The sequence below is a fragment of the Pseudoliparis swirei genome, chromosome 16, assembly GCF_029220125.1.
Source record: "Pseudoliparis swirei isolate HS2019 ecotype Mariana Trench chromosome 16, NWPU_hadal_v1, whole genome shotgun sequence".
NCBI lineage: Eukaryota > Metazoa > Chordata > Actinopteri > Perciformes > Liparidae > Pseudoliparis > Pseudoliparis swirei.
The window spans coordinates 2,483,175-2,508,624 of NC_079403.1; the positions used below are offsets into that span (position 1 = coordinate 2,483,175).

Sequence of the window (25,450 nt, forward strand, 5' to 3'; positions counted from 1 at the left end):
TTGTGCAAATCCTTTTTATATATATATATATTATATACATGTATGTATACATAAATATATAATATATTTATTTAAATAAACAAATATATAAATATATATGAGGTCCTGGATCCCCGTGAGGGCCTACTTGAAGCAGACGTAACGTTGTGTATTTATATTGTAGTACTTTGTGTAATTATATTGTAGTACTTTGTGTAATTATATTGTCGTACTTTGTGTATTTATATTGTAGTACTTTGTGTATTTATATTGTCGTACTTTGTGTATTTATATTGTTGTACTTTGTGTATTTATATTGTCGTACTTTGTGTATTTATATTGTTGTACTTTGTGTATTTATATTGTCGTACTTTGTGTAATTATATTGTCGTACTTTGTGTATTTCTATTGTCGTACTTTGTGTATTTATATTGTTGTACTTTGTGTATTTATATTGTCGTATTATGTGTATTTATATTGTAGTACTTTGTGTATTTATATTGTAGTACTTTGTGTAATTATATTGTCGTACTTTGTGTATTTATATTGTCGTACTTTGTGTATTTATATTGTCGTACTTTGTGTATTGTGCAGATTGTACCAGGAAAATAAAAAGGAAATGTTAAAATGTTCTTTGGTTAATACACGTGACCTGTTTCCATGTTGAAGGTCAAAGGTCAAAGGTCAAAGCTGTATTGGGTCGTTATGATGAACTGTATGCAGGAAGTAACACAATAAAAGTCCTGACTCCGTCTTTTGCAGATGAGTTTTATTCCAGTGCAGCGTCAACACAGTGAGATAATATGATAAAGAGTCTGCTTGAAGCTCGACGCGACACGTCTCGTGAAGGTTAACATCGCACACAGGTTTGTTTACTACTTCCTGTTGCCCAAAGCGTCCGGCGGCCATGTTTATATATATGTATACGAGTATCTACTTATCTCACCACCACGAATGGCTCCACGACGTCTCGGGTTCCATGCACCACGTCTACAATGACATATTCCACCAAGCTGCGGGAAATCATATCGATGAACACCGCGGCCATATTTATTTTGTGTTTTACTTCATATACAAGAGGAGGGGGGGGGGTTCACATCTTCAGTCATGTTTACCTATAAAGACACGAAGAAGAGAACAAGGAGATGAAGTTCATTTTAAAAGCACTAAAGCAACGTCTTCACCAGGAGGGGGCGTGTCTGACCGATGATGTCATCAAGCCGTTGGGATTCCAAGAGGCCGACTCACACGTATCTTGTTGACAGCCCAGAAGAAGAAGAAGAAGAAGAAGAAGAGTGTATTCCTCACCAGAATGACACCGGACCACAATGTGAGGAGGGACTCACAATTAAATACGTCTGTATATTTTAATAGTGTTATTTTCCCCAAAACATAAATCATAAATGTGTCTTTTTAAGTGTCACATGCATCTCAGAGGGCCGAGGCCTCAGGGGTGGTGAGAGGTGGAGGCTCTGACCAGGTGAGGTATATTCTAGCTGTGGGGGGGGGGGGGGGCGCAGGTACAAGTACACGTTGCTGATCGACAGGAGAAAGAAACTCGGTGTTTATGTCTCGTGATGTTTTCTTTTCTTTTGTCGTTAAGCAGGAGGTGAACACACACAGGAGAGACTCCCAGATGGTGTGTTCAGGTACAACCAGTAACATCGGCTTCCCCTCCGGATGAACTCTCCCCTGACTCAGATATTTACAGCTTTACAAAGAGCGCGATGAGAGAGATTAAAAGCGGGCGACACTTTGATAGTTGCAGTTTGGGGGCAGTGCAGCCGGGAAATAAAGATCCAACAGGAAGTGAAATAAGATTCAACAGGAAGTGAAATAAAGACTCAACAGGAAGTGAAATAAAGATCCAACAGAAAGTGAAATAAAGATTCAGCAGGAAGTAAAATAAAGATTCCACAGGAAGTGAAATAAAGATTCAACAGGAAGTGAAATAAAGATCCAGCAGGAAGTAAAATAAAGATTCCACAGGAAGTGAAATAAAGATTAAACAGGAAGTGAAATAAAGATCCAACAGGAAGTGAAATAAAGATCCAGCAGGAAGTGAAATAAAGATCCAGCAGGAAGTGAAATAAAGATTCAACAGGAAGTGAAATAAAGATCCGACAGGAAGTGAAACAAGGATAAGAGGAGTGTCTGGTGCTTTCTATTGGATGGTTGGCGTGAACATTGATCTTGTATATTTTAATCACCTGTAACATAAATAATCTATTCCTTAATACTAGCTGTTGTTGTTTACAGTGTGTTTATGTAGTGTTGTTGTTGTTGTCCCGTGTGCACTGCCTCACAGCGTCAGGACGGATGAGGAACTTTTGTTCCTCGTGGAAATGTTGATGCTTCTTGCTCCGCTCGTCCCGTTGCTATGGAAACCGGCCGGCTCCTGAGAGAGAGAGAGAGAGGGAGAGAGACAATACAATTAAATAAATTACAATAAGTAATTAATTAAAAGATACAAAAAGATAAATTAAGATATATTCAAATAAGATCTGATGGAATATGATAAATTAAGATGAAATAAAAAAAGGTAAATTAAGATAAATTAAAATAAGATACAATAAGATAAATTAAGATGAATAAAACTAAAATACAATAAGATACAAAAAGATAAATTAAGATAAATACAAATAAAATACAATAAGATAAATTAAGATAAATTAAAATGAGATACAACAAGATAAATTAAGATGAACTCAAATAAGATACAATAATATAACTTTAGATAAGTTAAGATAAATTAAAATAAGATACAATAAGATAACTTTAGATAAGTTAAAATAAGATACAATAAGATAACTTTAGATAAGTTAAAATAAGATACAATAAGATAACTTTATTCAAATCAAGTGAAGTTGTTGTGCAGCCGTTCCAGTGGTACTGAGTGCTAATGTGAAATAAAAGACTATCAATAAGCAGATATCCATCAATAAAGAGGGTTAATGGTTAATGGGGGGGGGGTCTCTACCTGCTACTGGACGTCCAGCTTATTGGGCCCGATGCTGTGGAGGATCTGGGAGGACTCGGAGGCCGCGCTGTAGGCCTGGATCAGCAGGTTCTTGTTGAGGTCCCCCACCCCGCTGCCGACCTGCAGCCGGGGGTACGCGGCCGAGCGGCCCTGGGCCTCCAGCTCCAGCAGCTGCTCCAGGGGACAGTCGGGCCCCTCGGCGAGCGGCGAGAACTCATGAGCGCTGGGCTGCTCGTCACGGGACACCGGGCTGACGGACACAGATGGAGAACTTCAAGACACGATGGGGACGGAGACACGGGCGATTCATTAGCACCGAGTTCACACGACAGACACGTAGGAGACATGTAGGAGACACGTAGGAGACACGTAGGGGACACGTAGGAGACACGTAGGAGACACGTAGGAGACACGTAGGAGACACGGGCGATTCATTAGCACCGAGTTCACACTACAGACACGTAGGAGACATGTAGGAGACACTTAGGAGACATGTAGGGGACACGTAGGAGACACGTAGGAGACACGTAGGAGACACGGGCGATTCATTAGCACCGAGTTCACACGACAGACACGTAGGAGACATGTAGGAGACACGTAGGAGACATGTAGGAGACACGGGCGATTCATTAGCACCGAGTTCACACTACAGACACGTAGGAGACATGTAGGAGACACTTAGGAGACATGTAGGGGACACGTAGGAGACACGTAGGAGACACGTAGGAGACACGGGCGATTCATTAGCACCGAGTTCACACTACAGACACGTAGGAGACATGTAGGAGACACTTAGGAGACATGTAGGGGACACGTAGGAGACACGGGGCGATTCATTAGCACCGAGTTCACACGACAGACACGTAGGAGACACTTAGGAGACACGTAGGAGACACGTAGGAGACACGGGGCGATTCATTAGCACCGAGTTCACACGACAGACACGTAGGAGACATGTAGGAGACACTTAGGAGACATGTAGGGGACACGTAGGAGACACGTAGGAGACACGGGCGATTCATTAGCACCGAGTTCACACGACAGACACGTAGGAGACATGTAGGAGACACTTAGGAGACACGTAGGAGACACGGGGCGATTCATTAGCACCGAGTTCACACGACAGACACGTAGGAGACATGTAGGAGACACTTAGGAGACATGTAGGGGACACGTAGGAGACACGTAGGAGACATGCAGGAGACATGTAGGAGACACGTAGGAGACACGGGGCGATTCATTAGCACCGAGTTCACACTACAGACACGTAGGAGACATGTAGGAGACACTTAGGAGACATGTAGGGGACACGTAGGAGACACGTAGGAGACATGCAGGAGACATGTAGGAGACACGTAGGAGACACGGGGCGATTCATTAGCACCGAGTTCACACTACAGACACTTAGGAGACATGTAGGAGACACGTAGGAGACACGTAGGAGACGTGTAGGAGACACGACGGTTATAACCAACGCAGACGTCTCACCTGACATCCATCGACTGGACTCCGTCCGACAGCTCGTCCAGGAAGCTCTTGGTCCCCAGGGGCCCCAGCAGGGTGATGGGGGCCGGAGTCGGGACCTGGTTCTGTGTGGGGACCTCGTCCTCTTGGGGGACCTCGTCCTCCGGGGCGACCGCCGCCTCCGGCATCGAGTCGGCTGCGGACACGACAAGTCGAGCTCAAAATCGTGTGTGTGTGTCCGTGCGTCGCTTCCCTGTCAAACCACCAGGGGGGGCCACACTCCTCAGATGCAACACTGCTGACTCACTGCAGGGAGACTTGTTTAATTATAGAGAAAACTAATTCTTTATTTTTTCTCTTTGAATCTATTTAGAATTTATTTTTTCATTTATTTTATTTCATTTCTTTCATTTCATTTATTTTATTGGTTTTCCTTTTATTCATTTAAATATATTTTTTAATTTAAAATTTTGTGTTTTGTATTATTATTTATTTATTTTGAAGTTCTCAACTCACTTGGTCAATATAAAGTATAATATTATGAAACCTTTCATTTTAAAACCTGTGATTGAGTTTAGGGTTGTATAGATATGAATATACTTGTTTTGTGTTATATTATTATTCTTTGTGTTTATTTACCTTTATGTTCTGTATGTGCGGCTGATGATCTACATCATATATATAATTATATATGTCTAAGGAAAGGAGGCGATGCGTTCAAGGTTCACCTGCAGCGCCGGACATCGGCTCCGCTTCGCTCTTGCGTGTCCTCTTCATGATCTCCTCGATCCTCTGAAACGAGACCGACAGGTGAGACTCACACCTGGCTTCACCTCCTCATGGACGGTAAAGGAGGCGTCGCTACCTTCTTCCTCTGCAGCCGCTCCTGCTCCTCCTGGAGGTGCAGCAGCTCTCTCTCCTGCCGCTTCCTCTCCGCCTCCCGATGGGCTCTCAGCACGGCCTCCTCCCTCTGAAACAGAGGTCACCAGAGGTCATTAGAGGTCATTACAGGTCATCAGAGGTCATGTTTATAGCAGCTGATGCATTGTGCTGCACTTTTAATAATCCTTAACTCAAAGTGCTCCCCCAGATTTAGTTTTTTCTTCGTTCTTTTCTTTAATTGTTCTCCTGCATTAATTTAGTTGATTATCTGAATAAATCACCAGAGTTATATTTATTTGTATTAATTATTTAATTAATTTAAAGAAAATGAATAAAACCAACAATCAATACTATTAATGTGATATTAAAATCATCACATATAAATAAATGATCAAAACTGCCCACCAATAGATAATAATAACAATAAACAAATAACAACCACAATAACAATAATAATAAACCATAACCATAATAGTAATAACAATAATAATAAATAATCATTAATAATAATAACAAATAATAAACAATAGTAAACCATAATGACAATAATTAAAAATAAATAATAGTAATAATAATAAACAATAATACAAAAATAATAACAATAAAAAAATGATAATAATAAATAACAATAATAACAATACTAATAAATACTAATAATAAATCCATCATTGTGTGTCCTGACCTCTCTGTCCAGCTGGTCCTGCATGTCCTTCCAGCGCTGCTCCTTCTGCCGTCTCTCCTCATCCTCTCTGCTCCTCCTCTCCTCCTCCCTCCTCACCTTCTCCTCCTCGGCCTGCAGCGCAGCTCTCTCCTGCCTCTCCTTGGCCTCCTGCTGCCTCCTCTGCTCCTCCTCGGCCCTCAGCCTGAAGGATGAAGAATTACTTTCAGGAATATATTTACAATTTTCAGATGTTTTACATAAAAATGACTTTTACAACCACAAGAGACTCATGACTATCAATCAATAACTCAATAAGGATCAATCAATAAGGATCAATGAAAGCCTCCACCCGCCTCTCCTCCTCCACCCGCTGCCTCTCCTCCTGCTCCTTCTGTATCCGGGCCAGACGGCGTCTCTCGGCCAGCAGTCTGGACGCCTCCTCAGCGTCCGTCGTCCCGCCAACGCTCCGACCGGAGGGCGTGCTGGGAGACTCTGGGGGGGAGGAGGGTAATATGATTAGTGATTATTTCTCCAGGATGATGAATTGACATACACACACAGACACACACACACACAGACACACAGACACACACACAGACACACACATACAATCACACACACAGACACACACACACACACACACAGTGCCTCTACCTGCGTTCAGTTCTCTGCTGGTGGATTTGGGGATCTTTCTCTCCGAGGTCTCAGATTTGGTGGATTTCCTCTCCAGGGTGCTGTGACCTTTGACCTCGGGGTGACCCCTGTCGTCGGTGCCGGGGGTCGTGGCCCTCTGCCTCAGCGGGGAGGGGGGGTACTGGCCACCGGGGGAGCAGGGCGACTGGGCGCGACTCCTGTTCGACCTCACCCTGAAAACCAGCAGGACGGCGTCAGGGCCCCCTGACTGTGTGTGTGTGTGTGTGTGTGTGTGTTGTACCGTTTGGGCGTGGCGGGGCCCTTGCTGTTGGCCCGGAAGGATGAACTGCGGGCCGGTGCGTTGGGATTCTCCCCCTGTGTCACATTTACAAATAACAACAAGAAAACATTTGGTTAAACATTAGAGACGCTGTATAGTCTCTGGTGGAGACCTGTCAATCACCTTAAGCCCCGCCCCTAAAGCGCCCCCTGCTTCATGGCCTGTTGACGCTAAATGACCATAAAGTATAAATGATGACATCATGCTGTATAGAAGAAGACTTGAAACTAGAGACTGAGACAGAGTCATGTCTACAATGTTTACTGAGGGAATACATCAAGAGAAGGAGAGTCACTATAGAGACTTCTATACAACCAGAGGAGCCCCCTGGTGGTCAGGAGAGAGAATGCAGCTTCAACACATGAAACATATGAAGCGCACACATGTGTGTGTGTATGTGGGTGTGTGTATGTGTGTGTGTGTGTATATGTGTGTGTGTGTGTATGTGTATATGTGTGTATGTGTGTGTGTGTATGTGTGTGTGTGTGTATGTGTGTGTGTATATGTGTGTGTGTATGTATATGTGTGTGTATGTGTGTGTGTATGTGTGTGTGTGTGTGTATGTGTGTATGTGTGTGTGTATGTGTATATGTGTGTGTGTATGTGTGTGTGTATGTGTGTCTGTGTGTGTGTATGTATATGTGTGTATGTGTGTGTGTATGTATGTGAGTGTGTATGTGTATATGTGTGTATGTGTGTGTGTGTGTGTGTGTGTGTGTGTGTGTGTGTGTGTGTGTGTGTGTGTGAGGGCTGACCGTGGGTGTTTTGGCTCTGGACGTCTCATCAGGGAATCCAGCGATGCTCCTGCGGTTGGAGGAACTTCTGTTCGGTCTGTGGTTGTTGGGGGACGCTGTTCGATGGGACACAAAAGACACTGATGGTCACGAAACGACACACACACACACACACACACACGCAAACACACACACAAACACACAAACAAACCATGAAGTGGACACAAACAAATCAGAAACTTCCAATAAGTGAAAAAGGAACTTTCTTTTGTAGCCAGTGTGTACCTGTAGTTTTGTAGCTGGTGTGTACCTGTAGTAGTGTAGCCGGTGTGTACCTGTAGTTTTGTAGAATTGTAGCCGGTGTGTACCTGTAGCTTTGTAGTTGTGTAGCCAGTGTGTACCTGTAGTTGTGTAGCCGGTGTGTACCTGTAGTTTTGTAGAATTGTAGCCGGTGTGTACCTGTAGTTTTGTAGTTGTGTAGCCAGTGTGTACCTGTAGTAGTGTAGCCGGTGTGTACCTGTAGTTTTGTAGAATGCGGTGTGTACCTGTAGCTTTGTAGTTGTGTAGCCAGTGTGTACCTGTAGTTGTGTAGCCGGTGTGTACCTGTAGTTTTGTAGTTGTGTAGCCAGTGTGTACCTGTAGTAGTGTAGCCGGTGTGTACCTGTAGTTGTGTAGCCGGTGTGTACCTGTAGTTGTGTAGCCGGTGTGTACCTGTAGTTGTGTAGCCGGTGTGTACCTGTAGTTGTGTAGCCGGTGTGTACCTGTAGTTGTGTAGCCGGTGTGTACCTGTAGTTGTGTAGCCGGTGTGTACCTGTAGTTTTGTAGCCGGTGTGTACCTGTAGTTGTGTAGCGGTGTGTACCTGTAGTTTTGTAGCGGTGTGTACCTGTAGTTGTGTAGCCGGTGTGTACCTGTAGTTTTGTAGCCGGTGTGTACCTGTAGTAGTGTAGCCGGTGTGTACCTGTAGTAGTGTAGCCGGTGTGTACCTGTAGTTGTGTAGCCGGTGTGTACCTGTAGTTGTATAGCCGGTGTGTACCTGTAGTTGTGTAGCCGGTGTGTACCTGTAGTTTTGTAGCCGGTGTGTACCTGTAGTTTTGTAGCCGGTGTGTACCTGTAGTAGTGTAGCCGGTGTGTACCTGTAGTTGTGTAGCCAGTGTGTACCTGTAGTTGTGTAGCCGGTGTGTACCTGTAGTTTTGTAGCCGGTGTGTACCTGTAGTTGTGTAGCCGGTGTGTACCTGTAGTTGTGTAGCCGGTGTACCTGTAGTTTGTAGCGGTGTGTACCTGTAGTTTTGTAGCCGGTGTGTACCTGTAGTTTTGTAGCCGGTGTGTACCTGTAGTTGTGTAGCCGGTGTGTACCTGTAGTTGTGTAGCCGGTGTGTACCTGTAGTTGTATAGCCGGTGTGTACCTGTAGTTGTGTAGCGGTGTGTACCTGTAGTTGTGTAGCGGTGTGTACCTGTAGTTGTGTAGCCGGTGTGTACCTGTAGTTGTGTAGCCGTGTGTACCTGTAGTTGTGTAGCCGGTGTGTACCTGTAGTTGTGTAGCGGTGTACCTGTAGTTATGTAGCCAGTGTGTACCTGTAGTTGTGTAGCCGGTGTGTACCTGTAGTTGTGTAGCCGGTGTGTACCTGTAGTTGTGTAGCCGGTGTGTACCTGTAGTTGTGTAGCCAGTGTGTACCTGTAGTTTTGTAGCCAGTGTGTACCTGTAGTTGTGTAGCCGGTGTGTACCTGTAGTTGTGTAGCCAGTGTGTACCTGTAGTTGTGTAGCCGGTGTGTACCTGTAGTTGTGTAGCCGGTGTGTACCTGTAGTTGTGTAGCCGGTGTGTACCTGTAGTTGTGTAGCCGGTGTGTACCTGTAGTTGTGTAGCCAGTGTGTACCTGTAGTTGTGTAGCCGGTGTGTACCTGTAGTTGTGTAGCCGGTGTGTACCTGTAGTTTTGTAGCCGGTGTGTACCTGTAGTTTTGTAGCCGGTGTGTACCTGTAGTTTTGTAGCCGGTGTGTACCTGTAGTTGTGTAGCCGGTGTGTACCTGTAGTTGTGTAGCCGGTGTGTACCTGTAGTTGTGTAGCCGGTGTGTACCTGTAGTTGTGTAGCCGGTGTGTACCTGTAGTTGTGTAGCCGGTGTGTACCTGTAGTTGTGTAGCCGGTGTGTACCTGTAGTTGTGTAGCGGGTGTGTACCTGTAGTTGTGTAGCCGGTGTGTACCTGTAGTTGTGTAGCCGGTGTGTACCTGTAGTTGTGTAGCCGGTGTGTACCTGTAGTTGTGTAGCCGGTGTGTACCTGTAGTTTTGTAGCCGGTGTGTACCTGTAGTTGTGTAGCCGGTGTGTACCTGTAGTTTTGTAGCCGGTGTGTACCTGTGGTTGTGTAGCCAGTGTGTACCTGTAGTTGTGTAGCCGGTGTGTACCTGTAGTTGTGTAGCCGGTGTGTACCTGTAGTTGTGTAGCCGGTGTGTACCTGTAGTTTTGTAGCCGGTGTGTACCTGTAGTTTTGTAGCTGGTGTGTACCTGTAGTTGTGTAGCCGGTGTGTACCTGTAGTTGTGTAGCCGGTGTGTACCTGTAGTTTTGTAGCCGGTGTGTACCTGTAGCTTTGTAGTTTTGTAGCCAGTGTGTACCTGTAGTTGTGTAGCCCGTGTGTACCTGTAGTTGTGTAGCCGGTGTGTACCTGTAGTTGTGTAGCTGGTGTGTACCTGTAGTTGTGTAGCCGGTGTGTACCTGTAGTTGTGTAGCCGGTGTGTACCTGTAGTTGTGTAGCTCTGTAGCTGTCTCTTACCTCTCTCAGGTGAATGGAGGGCAGCGGAGGAGTTGGAGAGCTGCTTGTTGATTGGCTGATCCATCGCAGGAGTAGACAGGAAGTCACTGACTGAGGAAACAGAAGACAGTGAATCAAAGGCCTGACTGTAATCCGAGGAAGATGTAAATGTCACGTTCAATGACCCCTGAAAAAACAAACACCGTCACGCAACCGACACAAAACTGCCGCGTCACTCTGAACACGAGCCGGCCGATCGACGCCCTGAAGGAACCTTGTGACGCGAGGACAGAGAGGCAGCCGCCGCAGTCAACCTTTACATTTGTTCACGTATGTTCTGTCTTCGTTGTGAACGTGACACGGTGACGTCAACAGAACGTTATGAGTCAGATTTTATGACTGAAAATAGAAAATATTACATAAACGTTTCTCATCACGTTCTTATCTTCTTCTGAGGTTTCCTCAATGTTTATAAAAATAATCTTTGACATTTTTACTAATTGTGATTTGTAATTTTGGTGAAACTTGAAAAGTGAAGAAAAAACAACAACATGGATATCTGTGTGTGTGTGTATGTGTGTGTGATTTGATCTGATCTCGGTGGGGTGTAATACGTTTTACAGACCGGCTGAGACCGCTACAGGGTTAATGTCTGGTATCATATATGTGTGTGTGTGTATGTGTGTGTGTGTGCAGCTCCCTGCTGGGGATATGTCTGCATCACTAAACACGGCCCTGGGCAAGGAAGACAGGAAGTTTGGCAGCCCTTTGTTGTATGAAGGGCGGGGGTCTCTTCAAGATTCAAGATTCAAGATGTTTTATTTGTCACATACACACACAGGGTGTGCAGTGAAATGAAAGTGGCATGCTCAGCAGGAATGTGCAAGGGCAACAAGTACACGCTATTTACAAATAAAAAACAACACAATATTTACAGTAAGTGTGTGTGTGTGTGTGTGTGTGCCTAAGAGGGGCAGTTGTGTGGGTCTATGTGGGGGTCCTGGTGAGGTCGGAGTTCACAATCCTGATGGCCTGAGGAAAGAAACTCCGTCTCAGTCTCTCTGTTCTTGCAGCGTGACTACGGAGGCGCCTGCCTGACCGCAGCAGCTGAAACAGTCTGTTGTTGGGGTGGTGAGGATCCTTCATGATCCTGCCGGCTCTGGTTCTGCACCTCCTGGTGTACAAGTCCTGCAGGGTGGGGAGTGTAGTTCCAATAGTGCGTTCAGCCGAACGCACTACTCTCTGCAGAGCCTTCCTGTCCTGAGCGGAGCAGTTGCCAAACCAGGCTGTGATGCTTCCTGTCAGGACGCTCTCTACAGCTCCAGAGTAGAAGGACTGAAGGATCCTGTGTGTGTGTGTGTGTGTGTGTGTGTGTGTGTGTGTGTGTGTGTGTGTGTGTGTCTGTGTGTGTGTGTGTGCAGACACTCATCCTAACAGGAGAAGTGGTAATACTGCATGTAAACTGTGAACTATTTATGATAATGATGAACAACAGCACCCACGTTCCTCTCTCTGTTGCACACATATACACACTAATACACACACAAACACACACATGTACACATGGTTAGTGTGTGTGTCACATGTCTGTTCGCCTTAATGAAGCTGCTTAATTTAAAACGTCAGTCATACGATTTATAATTTTTCTTATTATGAATGTAAACATTTTTTTTAAATTCCCATCCCCGTGGGAGTCAGTGAAGTAACCACAAGGGGCCGCATCAGTTACGATAAGAAAAGAAAAAGAAAAAACAATCATGTTTTGCTTCGCAGGATTTTTGTCTGTTTTCTGCCCGACAACAAAAACATATCAGAAGACAATAAGGAATTAATTTGCATCAGCTTACTTAATTACAATTAATTTGCCTCCTTTAAAACAAACCTTTGGGCGGTTTTGCTTTTAAAAACACTTGAGAGATGATGACTCGTCGTATTATTTAGAAATGAGACAGAAACATGACGATTTATAGAAAAACATAATCACCACGATGACCTCATCTGATGACACAAGTCAACACAGTTTGAACACGTTTAAAATTAGTCCTGGCTCACAATCTAAATCACCATCATCTTCAGATGTCATAAACACACAAAACACACGTCATAAACACACAACACACACGTCATAAACACACAACACACACGTCATAAACACACACAACACACACGTCATAAACACACAACACACACGTCATAAACACACAACACACACGTCATAAACACACACGTCATAAACACACAACACACACGTCATAAACACACAACACACACGTCATGAACACACACGTCATAAACACACACGTCATAAACACACACGTCATAAACACACACGTCATGAACACACACGTCATAAACACACACGTCATGAACACACACGTCATAAACACACACGCCATAAACACACACGTCATGAACACACACGTCATGAACACACACGTCATGAACACACACGTCATAAACACACGTCATAAACACACACGTCATAAACACACACGTCATAAACACACACGTCATGAACACACACGTCATGAACACACACGTCATAAACACACACGTCATGAACACACACGTCATAAACACACACGTCATGAACACACACGTCATGAACACACGTCGCGTAAAACACACGTCATAAACACACACGTCATGAACACACACGTCATATACACACGTCATGAACACACACGTCATAAACACACACGTCATGAACACACACGTCATGAACACACACGTCATGAACACACACGTCATGAACACACACGTCATAAACACACACGTCATAAACACACACGTCATGAACACACACGTCATAAACACACGTCATGAACACACACGTCATAAACACACACGTCATGAACACACACGTCATAAACACACACGTCATAAACACACACGTCATAAACACACACGTCATGAACACACACGTCATGAACACACACGTCATAAACACACACGTCATAAACACACACGTCATAAACACACACATCATGAACACACACGTCATAAACACACACGTCATGAACACACACATCATGAACACACACGTCATAAACACACAGCAGGATGATCAGCCGACGGGACAAAGAGCCAAACAAAGACATGCAGGAGAACAGCTGCAGGTGAGATGAGGGAGGAGGGGGGGGGAGGAGGAGGAGGAGGAGGAGGGGAGGAGGGAGGGGAGAGGAAGAGGGGAGGAGAGGGGAGGAGGAGGGGGAGGAGGGAGGAGGGAAGAGGGGGGGAGGGGTATCAGCATGACACACACAGAGTCATGTGATCTGTACCGTGACGGGTTTGTCTGGCGCTGGAAGCAGCAGGAAGCTCATTGGGCTGAGCGGAGCCAATGGCAGGGCAGGGCGGGGCCTTAGGGTTACCTGGGCAGCAGGTGAGGCAAGAGCGGAGAAAGCAAAGCGTTACACACTCACAAGCACACACACACACACACACACTCACTCGTACACCTGCTTCAACACACACACTAAGACAGCGGACACACAAGATTCGACACACGTGTAGGAGCCATTTCTATACGTTATTTTAATGCTTTTATTTATTTCTATTTTCTGAGAATTTGTGCCCTCTACAGGTCAAAACGCCAATAAATAGGAGCGTGACCTGGGGGAGGGGCGGCTGACTGGGAGCACACAGCTTTTGACCTTGCTGTCTAATTATGTTGCTGGAGGAAAGGCCTCGCTGCTTTTTTGTGCTCTGAAACTTTATTTGTTGTTTTATTTTCTACCCACACGTTGTGCCATCCATTTTGGTAATAAACCCACCACTTGGAACTGTACTTGGACCGCTTTGGATTTCATTTATTTCATAACACAAGCGTCAAAGAACCCCCAGTCACCACCAACAAACGTGACTAACAAATGGACACTCAGGATAAATGGTCACTATAACACGTGTAACACAAAGATAACACGTGTGTACCCCTTTAAATCGTGTTTCATCTCTTCCTCCGTCGTGTTCCATCTCTTTCTGAAGTGGAGGAACATTCTTTCTCTGGTTCTTTTGGAGACGTTGGGATCCAGCAGCTCGTCTCAGGCGGCCGACATGAGACGAGCTGCTTCTGACATCTCAGTTCAGTTTCTTCTGTTCACCACATTCAGCCGGTAAACGTCGTCGGTGTTTCTGATCGTCGTCGTGAAGCGGTCGGATACAGACGGTTGACTTATTGATTATTATTGGCCGATCGATTGCTCCATATTTCCTTCGGTCTTCAAGAACATAATTCATCTGAACACGGAGCCGTGATGGAACTTCAAAATACACCCGTGTTTGTTTATGTGGACCAAGAAAGAAATACGCAGCACACACACACACACACACACAGACACATACACACACACACACAGAGACACACACACACACAGACACACACACACACAGACACAGACACACACAGACACATACACACACACACAGACACATACACACACACACACAGACACACACACACACAGACACACACACACACACACAGACACACACACAGACACACACAGACACATACACACAGACACACACACACACACACACACACACACTAGTGAGTCCTTGTCCTCTAATCGAGCTGTAAGATGAGCTGCTGCTGTTCCTGCTGCAGTGAGCGTTCTGCTGGGCCTCACAGATCCCAGATCAGCCTCTGGACCCTGATCCCGGGTCAGCGCCAGGACGGATCGGGGCGGGCCGCGAAGGATTGATGCAACACGGACGCAGGAGGTTTAGAACCGGGCCTCGCGACGGAGGCCCGACATCTCGTCGACAACAAGAGGAAAGAATAGGGAATGAAAAGAGAGAGAGAAGGAGGGGACGCGGCGGAGGGCGAGGAGCGGCGAGGAGCCTCAAGGTTAGACGGAGAACTCGTCTGGGAATCAGAGCCGCCTCCGAGCTCGGGGGAAGAAAACAACAGAGCGACAATAACACGCGCACACACACATACACACACACGCACACACGCACACACCAACATACACACGCGCACACGCACACACACGCACACACCCACACACACGCACACACGCACACACACACACGCACACGCACACACACACACGCTCACGCACACACACACATACACACACACGCACTTACACCTGTAGCTGAGTTAAAGCAAAAGCAGCAGCAGATGAGGCTTCAGTGTGTCTGGCTACACACGGATGATAAAACACACACACACACAGACACACACACACTCACACACACACACACTCCTCACCCCGATGAGGTGGAGACACAAAGCAGCTCCTGCACTGCAGCCTCCACACCCTTTTCTCCTCTCTTCAACCCCGTCACTCGCGACTGTTTATCCACCTCCGCTTCTGTCGTCCCCACCCTTTCATCCAGACCCCCCCCCCCCGACATCCATCCCCCGACATCCATCCCCCGACATCCATCCCCCGACATCCATCCCCCGACATCCATCCCCCGACATCCATCCCCCCCCCGACATCCAGACCCCCCCCCTCCAATTAGTTTCCGCCCGGTTGCACATCTCAAACCAACCCTTCCAATGACATCATCACCAAACAGAAACCCGTGGTACTCACCCTCCACTCCGTCAGGCGGTCCTCCCCATGTCCAGCGTTTGGGCCTGTTATCCAGGTGGTCTCCTCCTCCTCCTCCTCCTCCTGCTCCTCGTCTCTCGGGGCCCGCGGCTCTCCGGCGGACCAGGGCCTCCAGCCTCTCCTGCTCGTTGCGTTCGGAGATGGGGAAGAAGAGACACTCTCTTACTGAGCCGTCGCTACGCCGACGGTTGCCCGGCGATGCGCACGGCGAGTGCTGCGCCGCGGTTAGCGCCTGCAGCAGCATCGACCCTCCGTCCTCCATCGTCTGCCTCGATGGTCACAACACAGCTCCCTCTCTCCGTCTGCCTCTCCCTCTAGGTAACACTGACTCCCCCCATCCCCCGCTCTGTCTCTCCCTCCCTCCCTCCCTCTCACAGAGCAGTTTAGCCAGATGGGAGGGGACAGAATGCAACCCGTCACACATCCTCCCCCCCCACACACACACACACACATGCATGAACACACACACACACACAGACGGGGTGGGTTGGATATTGATACTGGTTGCATTGGTTTTTATTTTCAGCGCTCCTTCCCTCTCTCTCTTCTTCTTCTACACACATTATAATGTACTATAACACATTATAATGCACTATAACACATTATAATGTACTATAATACATTATAATGTACTATAACACATTATAATGTACTATAACACAGTATAATGTACTATAACACATTATAATGCACTATAACACATTATAATGTACTATAACACAGTATAATGTAGTATAATACATTATAATGTACTATAACACATTATAATGCACTATAACACAGTATAATGTACTATAACACATTATAGTGCACTATAACACAGTATAATGTACTATAATACATTATAATGTACTATAACACATAATGTACTATAACACATTATAATGCACTATAGCACATTATAATGTACTATAACACATTATAATGCACTATAACACATTTTAATGTACTATAACACATTATAATGTACTATAACACATTATAATGCACTATAGCGCATTATAATGTACTATAACACATTATAATGCACTATAACACATTTTAATGTACTATAACACATTATAATGTACTATAACACAGTATAATGAACTATAACACATTATAATGTACTATAACACAGTATAATGTACTATAACACAGTATAATGAACTATAACACATTATAATGTACTATAACACATTATAATGAACTATAACACAGTATAATGTACTATAACACATTATAATGAACTATAACACATTATAATGAACTATAACACATTATAATGTACTATAACACAGTATAATGTACTATAACACAGTATAATGAACTATAACACATTATAATGTACTATAACACATTATAATGAACTATAACACAGTATAATGTACTATAACACATTATAATGCACTATAACACATTATAATGTACTATAACACATTATAATGTACTATAACACATTATAATGCACTATAACACATTATAATGCAATATAACACATTATAATGTACTATAACACAGTATAATGCACTATAACACATTATAATGTACTATAACACATTATAATGTACTATAACACAGTATAATGTACTATAACACATTATAATGCACTATAACACATTATAATGTACTATAATACATTATAATGTACTATAACACATTATAATGCACTATAACACAGTATAATGTACTATAACACATTATAAGGCAAGGCAAGGCAAGTTTATTTATATAGCACATTTCATACATGAATGCAATTCAAAGTGCTTTACAAAAAATAGATCAAGAATAAAAAAAAAAAAAAAAAAAAAAAAAAAAAAAAAGTGCAAATTAAGGCAAAAGCAAAAAAGGCAAAAAAGCATAAAAAAAAAGAAAATAAAAAAAAAAAAAAAGATAAAAATCTAAGTGCAAACTTATTATCCTTCTACCGTGTCTTGTTATTTTAGGATTAATTTAGAACAAATTTAAATTTTAAAGGCAAGAATAAACGTTTTGTTTTGTTTTGAAGTTTGTCTAGTGCAGTCAGGTCTAAGCCTCTCGGAAGTTTGTTCCAACTGTTTTGTGTGTGGTATAATAACTGAGCTTTCTTCACCCCCCTTGTTTTTAACCTGGGAACAGTATACTGTGGACCCCCAGTGTTATAATGCACTATAACACAGTATAATGCACTATAACACAGTATAATGCACTATAACACAGTATAATGCACTATAACACAGTATAATGTACTATAATACATTATAATGCACTATAACACATTATAATGTACTATAATACAGTATAATGTACTATAATACATTATAATGTACTATAACACATTATAATGCACTATAACACAGTATAATGTACTATAACACATTATAATGCACTATAACACAGTATAATGTACTATAATACATTATAATGTACTATAACACATAATGTACTATAACACATTATAATGCACTATAGCACATTATAATGTACTATAACACATTATAATGCACTATAACACATTATAATGTACTATAACACATTATAATGCACTATAACACATTATAATGCACTATAACACATTTTAATGTACTATAACACATTATAATGTACTATAACACAGTATAATGAACTATAACACATTATAATGTACTATAACACAGTATAATGTACTATAACACAGTATAATTAACTATAACACATTATTATGTACTATAACACATTATAATGAACTATAACACATTATAATGTACTATAACACATTATAATGTACTATAACACAGTATAATGTACTATAACACAGTATAATGAACTATAACACTATGTAATATACTATAACATAGTATAATATACTATAACACAGTTTAATATACTGTAAAATACACACATACAAATACATATATATACAATAGAATATTCTAAATATGGTTTGAATTAATTGTTCTTTTCGAACTCAGTGAGAGATAATAAATTATCTGAATAATAAATAATAAAATAATAAATTAAATAAAATAATACATTTAATAAAATAATAAAATATATTCACATTTTGTGGCAAAATAATAATAAATAATCCTCATGGTCCTATATATATATATATTTGGGCGTTCGTATCATAGCTCAAACAATTATTTTGATGCGTTCAATAAAACACAAATTCAAAATGTAAATCATATTTTGCATGTCAAGATTTCTTTGGTGAAATATGTTTATATATATATCAACGTCTCTTCCGGTAAACGCACGATACGCTGAGGGTGATGTCATCGCCCTAAGAGGCTGACCAGTCATTATGTCATTGAGTTATGCATATGAGTGTGATGGGGGAGGGGCTCTGTTAGCATGCACACAGGGCCTTTAAATCAATGAGACCAGAGGTCTTTAACTCTCTGAGGACCAGGAGGGGCTTGTTAACCCTTCGGTTGCTGCTGAGGAACTGATGAGAACAACATGAGTCACTGGTTCTCAGCCAATGACAATGAGAGGTGTTCATGTTGGAGGCTGATGCTGCTGCATGAGGAAAAAAAGGCTATGCTTCTTGTGTTAGAGCTGCATTCTCTCTCCTGACCACAAGGGGGCGACTCCTCTGGTTGTATAGAAGTCTATGCTTCATGTGTTAAAGCTGCATTCTCTCTACACACCACCAGGGGGCGAATATATATATATATATATGTATATACATATATATATATGTATATACATATATATATATATATATATATGTATATACATATATATATATGGTATATTGATATCCAAAAACATTTTGGGATATAAATAAATACAAAGTCTAAATATTGAACACAACTGTGAAATTATAAGTGTCCGCTTCCTCCAACATGTAGTGAATGCATCGTCATCACGCCGTGACCTCTGACCTTCTCAGCCTCCTTCTGCTGCCGTCTCTTTTCCCCGGCAGCCGCCCGTCGCTGCTGCTCCTTCCTCTTCTGCACCTCCATCTTCCTCCCTCGCTCCTCGGCAGAGCGATCCAGCTGCTGCTGCGCACGGCGGTCCTTATCACGCAGCGCCTCCTGCATCTCTGAGCACATGAAGGAACACTTCATCCTTTAGTTTATCATTCATCAACACATGAAGGAACACTTCATCCTTTAGTGTATCATTCATCAACACATGAAGAAACACTTCATCCTTTAGTTTATCATTCATCAACAACACATGAAGGAACACTTCATCCATTAGTTTATCATTCATCAACACATGAAGAAACACTTCATCCTTTAGTTTATCATTCATCAACAACACATGAAGGAACACTTCATCCTTTAGTTTATCATTCATCAACAACACATGAAGGAACACTTTATCCTTTAGTTTATCATTCATCAACAACACATGAAGGAACACTTCATCCTTTAGTTTATCATTCATCAACACATGAAGAAACACTTCATCCTTTAGTTTATCATTCATCAACAACACATGAAGGAACACTTCATCCTTTAGTTTATCATTCATCATCAACACATGAAGGACCACTTCATACTTTAGTTATCATAACAATTCTTCATCAACACATGAAGGAACTCTTCATCCTTTAGTTTATCATTCTTCATCAACACATGAAGGAACACTTCATCCTGTAGTTTATCATTCATCATCAACACATGAAGGAACACTTCATCCTTTAGTTTATCATTCATCATCAACACATGAAGGAACACTTCATCCTTTAGTTTATCATTCATCATCAACACAAAAAGGAACACTTCATCCTTTATTTTATCATTCATCATCAACACAAAAAGGAACACTTCATCCTTTAGTTTATCATTCATCATCAACACATGAAGGAACACTTCATCCTTTAGTTTATCATTCATCATCAACACATGAAGGAACACTTCATCCTTTAGTTTATCATTCATCAACAACACATGAAGGAACACTTCATCCTTTAGTTTATCATTCATCATCAACACATGAAGGAACATTTCATCCTTTAGTTTATCATTCTTCATCAACACATGAAGGAACATTTCATCCTTTAGTTTATCATTCATCATCAACACATGAAGGAACACTTCATCCTTTAGTTTATCATTCATCATCAACACATGAAGGAACACTTCATCCTTTAGTTTATCATTCATCAACAACACATGAAGGAACACTTTATCCTTTAGTTTATCATTCATCATCAACACATGAAGGAACACTTCATCCTTTAGTTTATCATTCATCATCAACACATGAAGGAACACTTCATCCTTTAGTTTATCATTCATCATCAACACATGAAGGACCACTTCATACTTTAGTTATCATTCATCAACAACACATGAAGGAACACTTCATCCATTAGTTTATCATTCATCAACACATGAAGAAACACTTCATCCTTTAGTTTATCATTCATCAACAACACATGAAGGAACACTTCATCCTTTAGTTTATCATTCATCATCAACACATGAAGGACCACTTCATACTTTAGTTATCATAACAATTCTTCATCAACACATGAAGGAACTCTTCATCCTTTAGTTTATCATTCATCAACAACACATGAAGGAACACTTCATCCTTTAGTTTATCATTCATCAACAACACATGAAGGAACACTTCATCCATTAGTTTATCATTCATCAACACATGAAGAAACACTTCATCCTTTAGTTTATCATTCATCAACAACACATGAAGGAACACTTCATCCTTTAGTTTATCATTCATCATCAACACATGAAGGACCACTTCATACTTTAGTTATCATAACAATTCTTCATCAACACATGAAGGAACTCTTCATCCTTTAGTTTATCATTCATCAACAACACATGAAGGAACACTTTATCCTTTAGTTTATCATTCATCAACAACACATGAAGGAACACTTCATCCATTAGTTTATCATTCATCAACACATGAAGAAACACTTCATCCTTTAGTTTATCATTCATCAACAACACATGAAGGAACACTTCATCCTTTAGTTTATCATTCATCATCAACACATGAAGGACCACTTCATACTTTAGTTATCATAACAATTCTTCATCAACACATGAAGGAACTCTTCATCCTTTAGTTTATCATTCATCATCAACACATGAAGGAACACTTCATCCTTTAGTTTATCATTCATCATCAACACAAAAAGGAACACTTCATCCTTTAGTTTATCATTCATCATCAACACATGAAGGAACACTTCATCTTTTAGTTCATCATTAATCAACAACACATGAAGGAACACTTTATCCTTTAGTTTATCATTCATCATCAACACATGAAGGAACACTTCATCCTGTAGTTTATCATTCATCATCAACACATGAAGGAACACTTCATCCTTTAGTTTATCATTCATCATCAACACAAAAAGGAACACTTCATCCTTTAGTTTATCATTCATCATCAACACATGAAGGAACACTTCATCTTTTAGTTCATCATTAATCAACAACACATGAAGGAACACTTTATCCTTTAGTTTATCATTCATCATCAACACATGAAGGAACACTTCATCCTTTAGTTTATCATTCATCATCAACACATGAAGGAACACTTCATCCTTTAGTTTATCATTCATCATCAACACAAAAAGGAACACTTCATCCTTTATTTTATCATTCATCATCAACACAAAAAGGAACACTTCATCCTTTAGTTTATCATTCATCATCAACACATGAAGGAACACTTCATCCTTTAGTTTATCATTCATCATCAACACATGAAGGAACACTTCATCCTTTAGTTTATCATTCATCAACAACACATGAAGGAACACTTCATCCTTTAGTTTATCATTCTTCATCAACACATGAAGGAACATTTCATCCTTTAGTTTATCATTCTTCATCAACACATGAAGGAACATTTCATCCTTTAGTTTATCATTCATCATCAACACATGAAGGAACACTTCATCCTTTAGTTTATCATTCATCATCAACACATGAAGGAACACTTTATCCTTTAGTTTATCATTCATCATCAACACATGAAGGAACACTTCATCCTTTAGTTTATCATTCATCATCAACACATGAAGGAACACTTCATCCTTTAGTTTATCATTCATCATCAACACAAAAAGGAACACTTCATCCTTTCGTTTATCATTCATCATCAACACATGAAGGAACACTTCATCTTTTAGTTTATCATTAATCAACAACACATGAAGGAACACTTTATCCTTTAGTTTATCATTCATCATCAACACATGAAGGAACACTTCATCCTGTAGTTTATCATTCATCATCAACACATGAAGGAACACTTCATCCTTTAGTTTATCATTCATCAACAACACATGAAGGAACACTTCATCCTTTAGTTTATCATTCATCAACAACACATGAAGGAACACTTCATCCTTTAGTTTATCATTCATCATCAACACATGAAGGAACACTTCATCCTTTAGTTTATCATTCATCAATGACACATGAAGGAACACTTCATCCTTTAGTTTATCATTCATCATCAACTAATGAAGGACCACTTCATACTTTAGTTATCATAAAAATTCTTCATCAACACATGAAGGAACACTTTATCCTTTAGTTTATCATTCATCATCAACACATGAAGGACCCCTTCATACTTTAGTTATCATAAAAATTCTTCATCAACACATGAAGGAACACTTTATCCTTTAGTTTATCATTCATCATCAACACATGAAGGAACACTTCATCCTGTAGTTTATTATTCATCATCAACACATGAAGGAACACTTCATCCTTTAGTTTATCATTCATCATCAACACATGAATGAACACTTCATCCTTTAGTTTATCATTCTTCATCAACACATGAAGGAACACTTCATCCTTTAGTTTATCATTCATCAACAACACATGAAGGAACACTTTATCCTTTAGTTTATCATTCATCATCAACACATGAAGGAACACTTCATCCTGTAGTTTATCATTCATCATCAACACATGAAGGAACACTTCATCCTTTAGTTTATCATTCATCATCAACACATGAAGGAACACTTCATCCTGTAGTTTATCATTCATCATCAACACATGAAGGAACACTTCATCCTTTAGTTTATCATTCATCATCAACACAAAAAGGAACACGTCATCCTTTAGTTTATCATTCATCAACAACACATGAAGGAACACTTCATCCTGTAGTTTATCATTCATCATCAACACATGAAGGAACACTTCATCCTTTAGTTTATCATTCATCAACAACACATGAAGGAACACTTCATCCTTTAGTTTATCATTCATCAACAACACATGAAGGAACACTTCATCCTTGAGTTTATCATTCATCATCAACACATGAAGGAACACTTCATCTTTTAGTTTATCACTTCATCAGCACGATGAAGACAACAGCGGCAGATTTAGAGGCGATGAAGAGAAGTTTTACCTGGCGGGCCGCTGTGATTGGACGGGGATCGAGCAGGAGACGCGTTCCTACTGGTGACCATCGGCTCGGGGGGAGGAGCCAGCGCTGGATATTTGAGAGAAGACAGTCAGACACGAGTCATGCTTCAAGAATACAGCTAAAAAAATACATATATATAAATACATATATATAAATACATATATAAATATGGGGTCCAAGTGGTCAACTAACATATTGCCCCCAGGGTCAGGGGTCAGCGAGAGCTGTCAATGCAGGGCCCTGGGCCTTCTTCCTGTTTTGTGTCTATTTCATAAAGTGTCCATTAAAGCATCTCTGCACACACACACACACACACACTTATTATATATGCTAATGCATATCTGAAGTCCCGAGCACTTCATCTTCACTCAGAAATGACATGACAAAAAGATAAATCAGCTGAGTCACAAGTTGTTTTAGAGCTGCTGCATTAGTGAAGGAGGAATGAATGAGAACATGTGTGGGATATCAAAAAGAACATACCGAGACTGCATCTCACCAAACCTCCATATCTATATATATATATATGTGTGTGTGTGTGTGTGTGTGTATATAAGTATATTATTCCGTAGAGGCTAGTCCGTCGCAGCCATGTTGTGTGTGTGCACTGCGGGTCGAAAGGCGTCACGTGCTGCAGTAACACTCCTTAAAAACTACAGGAAGCTCGACGCCTTCCCTCGCTTACAGGTGACGTCATCATGTTACATGTGAAGTGCGATGCGCGCCATGACATTCAGGAGGACATGGCTGTATGTAGATATGGAGCTAGTCTCAGGGGGCTCGTGCCTCTCCTTGAAGAACTAGGCGTGTGCTCCTGCGCGTACACAGCCACAGCAGTAAACAACACAACAGTCAACAACACAACAGTAAACAACACAACAGCCCATTGTCGGCCACTCTTCGCGGTTAAAGCTCGGCGGGTGAGTTGCTCACCTGTCATGTCGGCGCAGCTCGGGGCCACTTCGGTCATTTCAAACGGCCGTCGAACGTGTTCATGAGACCTGAAGGAGCCTGAAGGAGGACCGGAACCTGAAGGAGGACCGGCGGAGCTCCACAATGACTCAGGGAGAAGGAGGGAGGACAATATGATGCTAGGAGAGAGGAGAGAAGGAGGGGAGGG

At 41.7% G+C, this 25,450-nt stretch overlaps 1 protein-coding gene across 5 annotated transcripts; it reads right to left on the reverse strand.

Annotated features, from left to right (window-relative positions):
• Positions 1-727: 727 nt before the first annotated feature.
• Positions 728-25,450, reverse strand: map7d2b (MAP7 domain containing 2b). 5 transcript variants are annotated; one of them, XM_056433968.1, is made up of 16 exons: positions 25,264-25,450; positions 24,313-24,396; positions 19,815-19,975; positions 15,967-16,105; positions 13,699-13,788; positions 10,439-10,528; positions 7,695-7,789; positions 6,901-6,974; positions 6,621-6,832; positions 6,320-6,458; positions 5,988-6,168; positions 5,289-5,393; positions 5,152-5,215; positions 4,448-4,619; positions 2,960-3,230; positions 728-2,377 (listed from the first exon to the last, which is right to left on the reverse strand). In XM_056433968.1, exons 1-15 carry the CDS (start codon positions 25,298-25,300, stop codon positions 2,963-2,965), a joined length of 1,911 nt encoding a protein of 636 aa, XP_056289943.1. In that variant the 5' UTR covers positions 25,301-25,450; the 3' UTR covers positions 728-2,377; positions 2,960-2,962. The 5 variants fall into 5 exon arrangements, with proteins under 5 accessions (XP_056289943.1, XP_056289942.1, XP_056289940.1 ...); XM_056433967.1 differs by having other exon boundaries at positions 2,960-3,209; positions 7,695-7,813; XM_056433965.1 differs by having other exon boundaries at positions 7,695-7,813.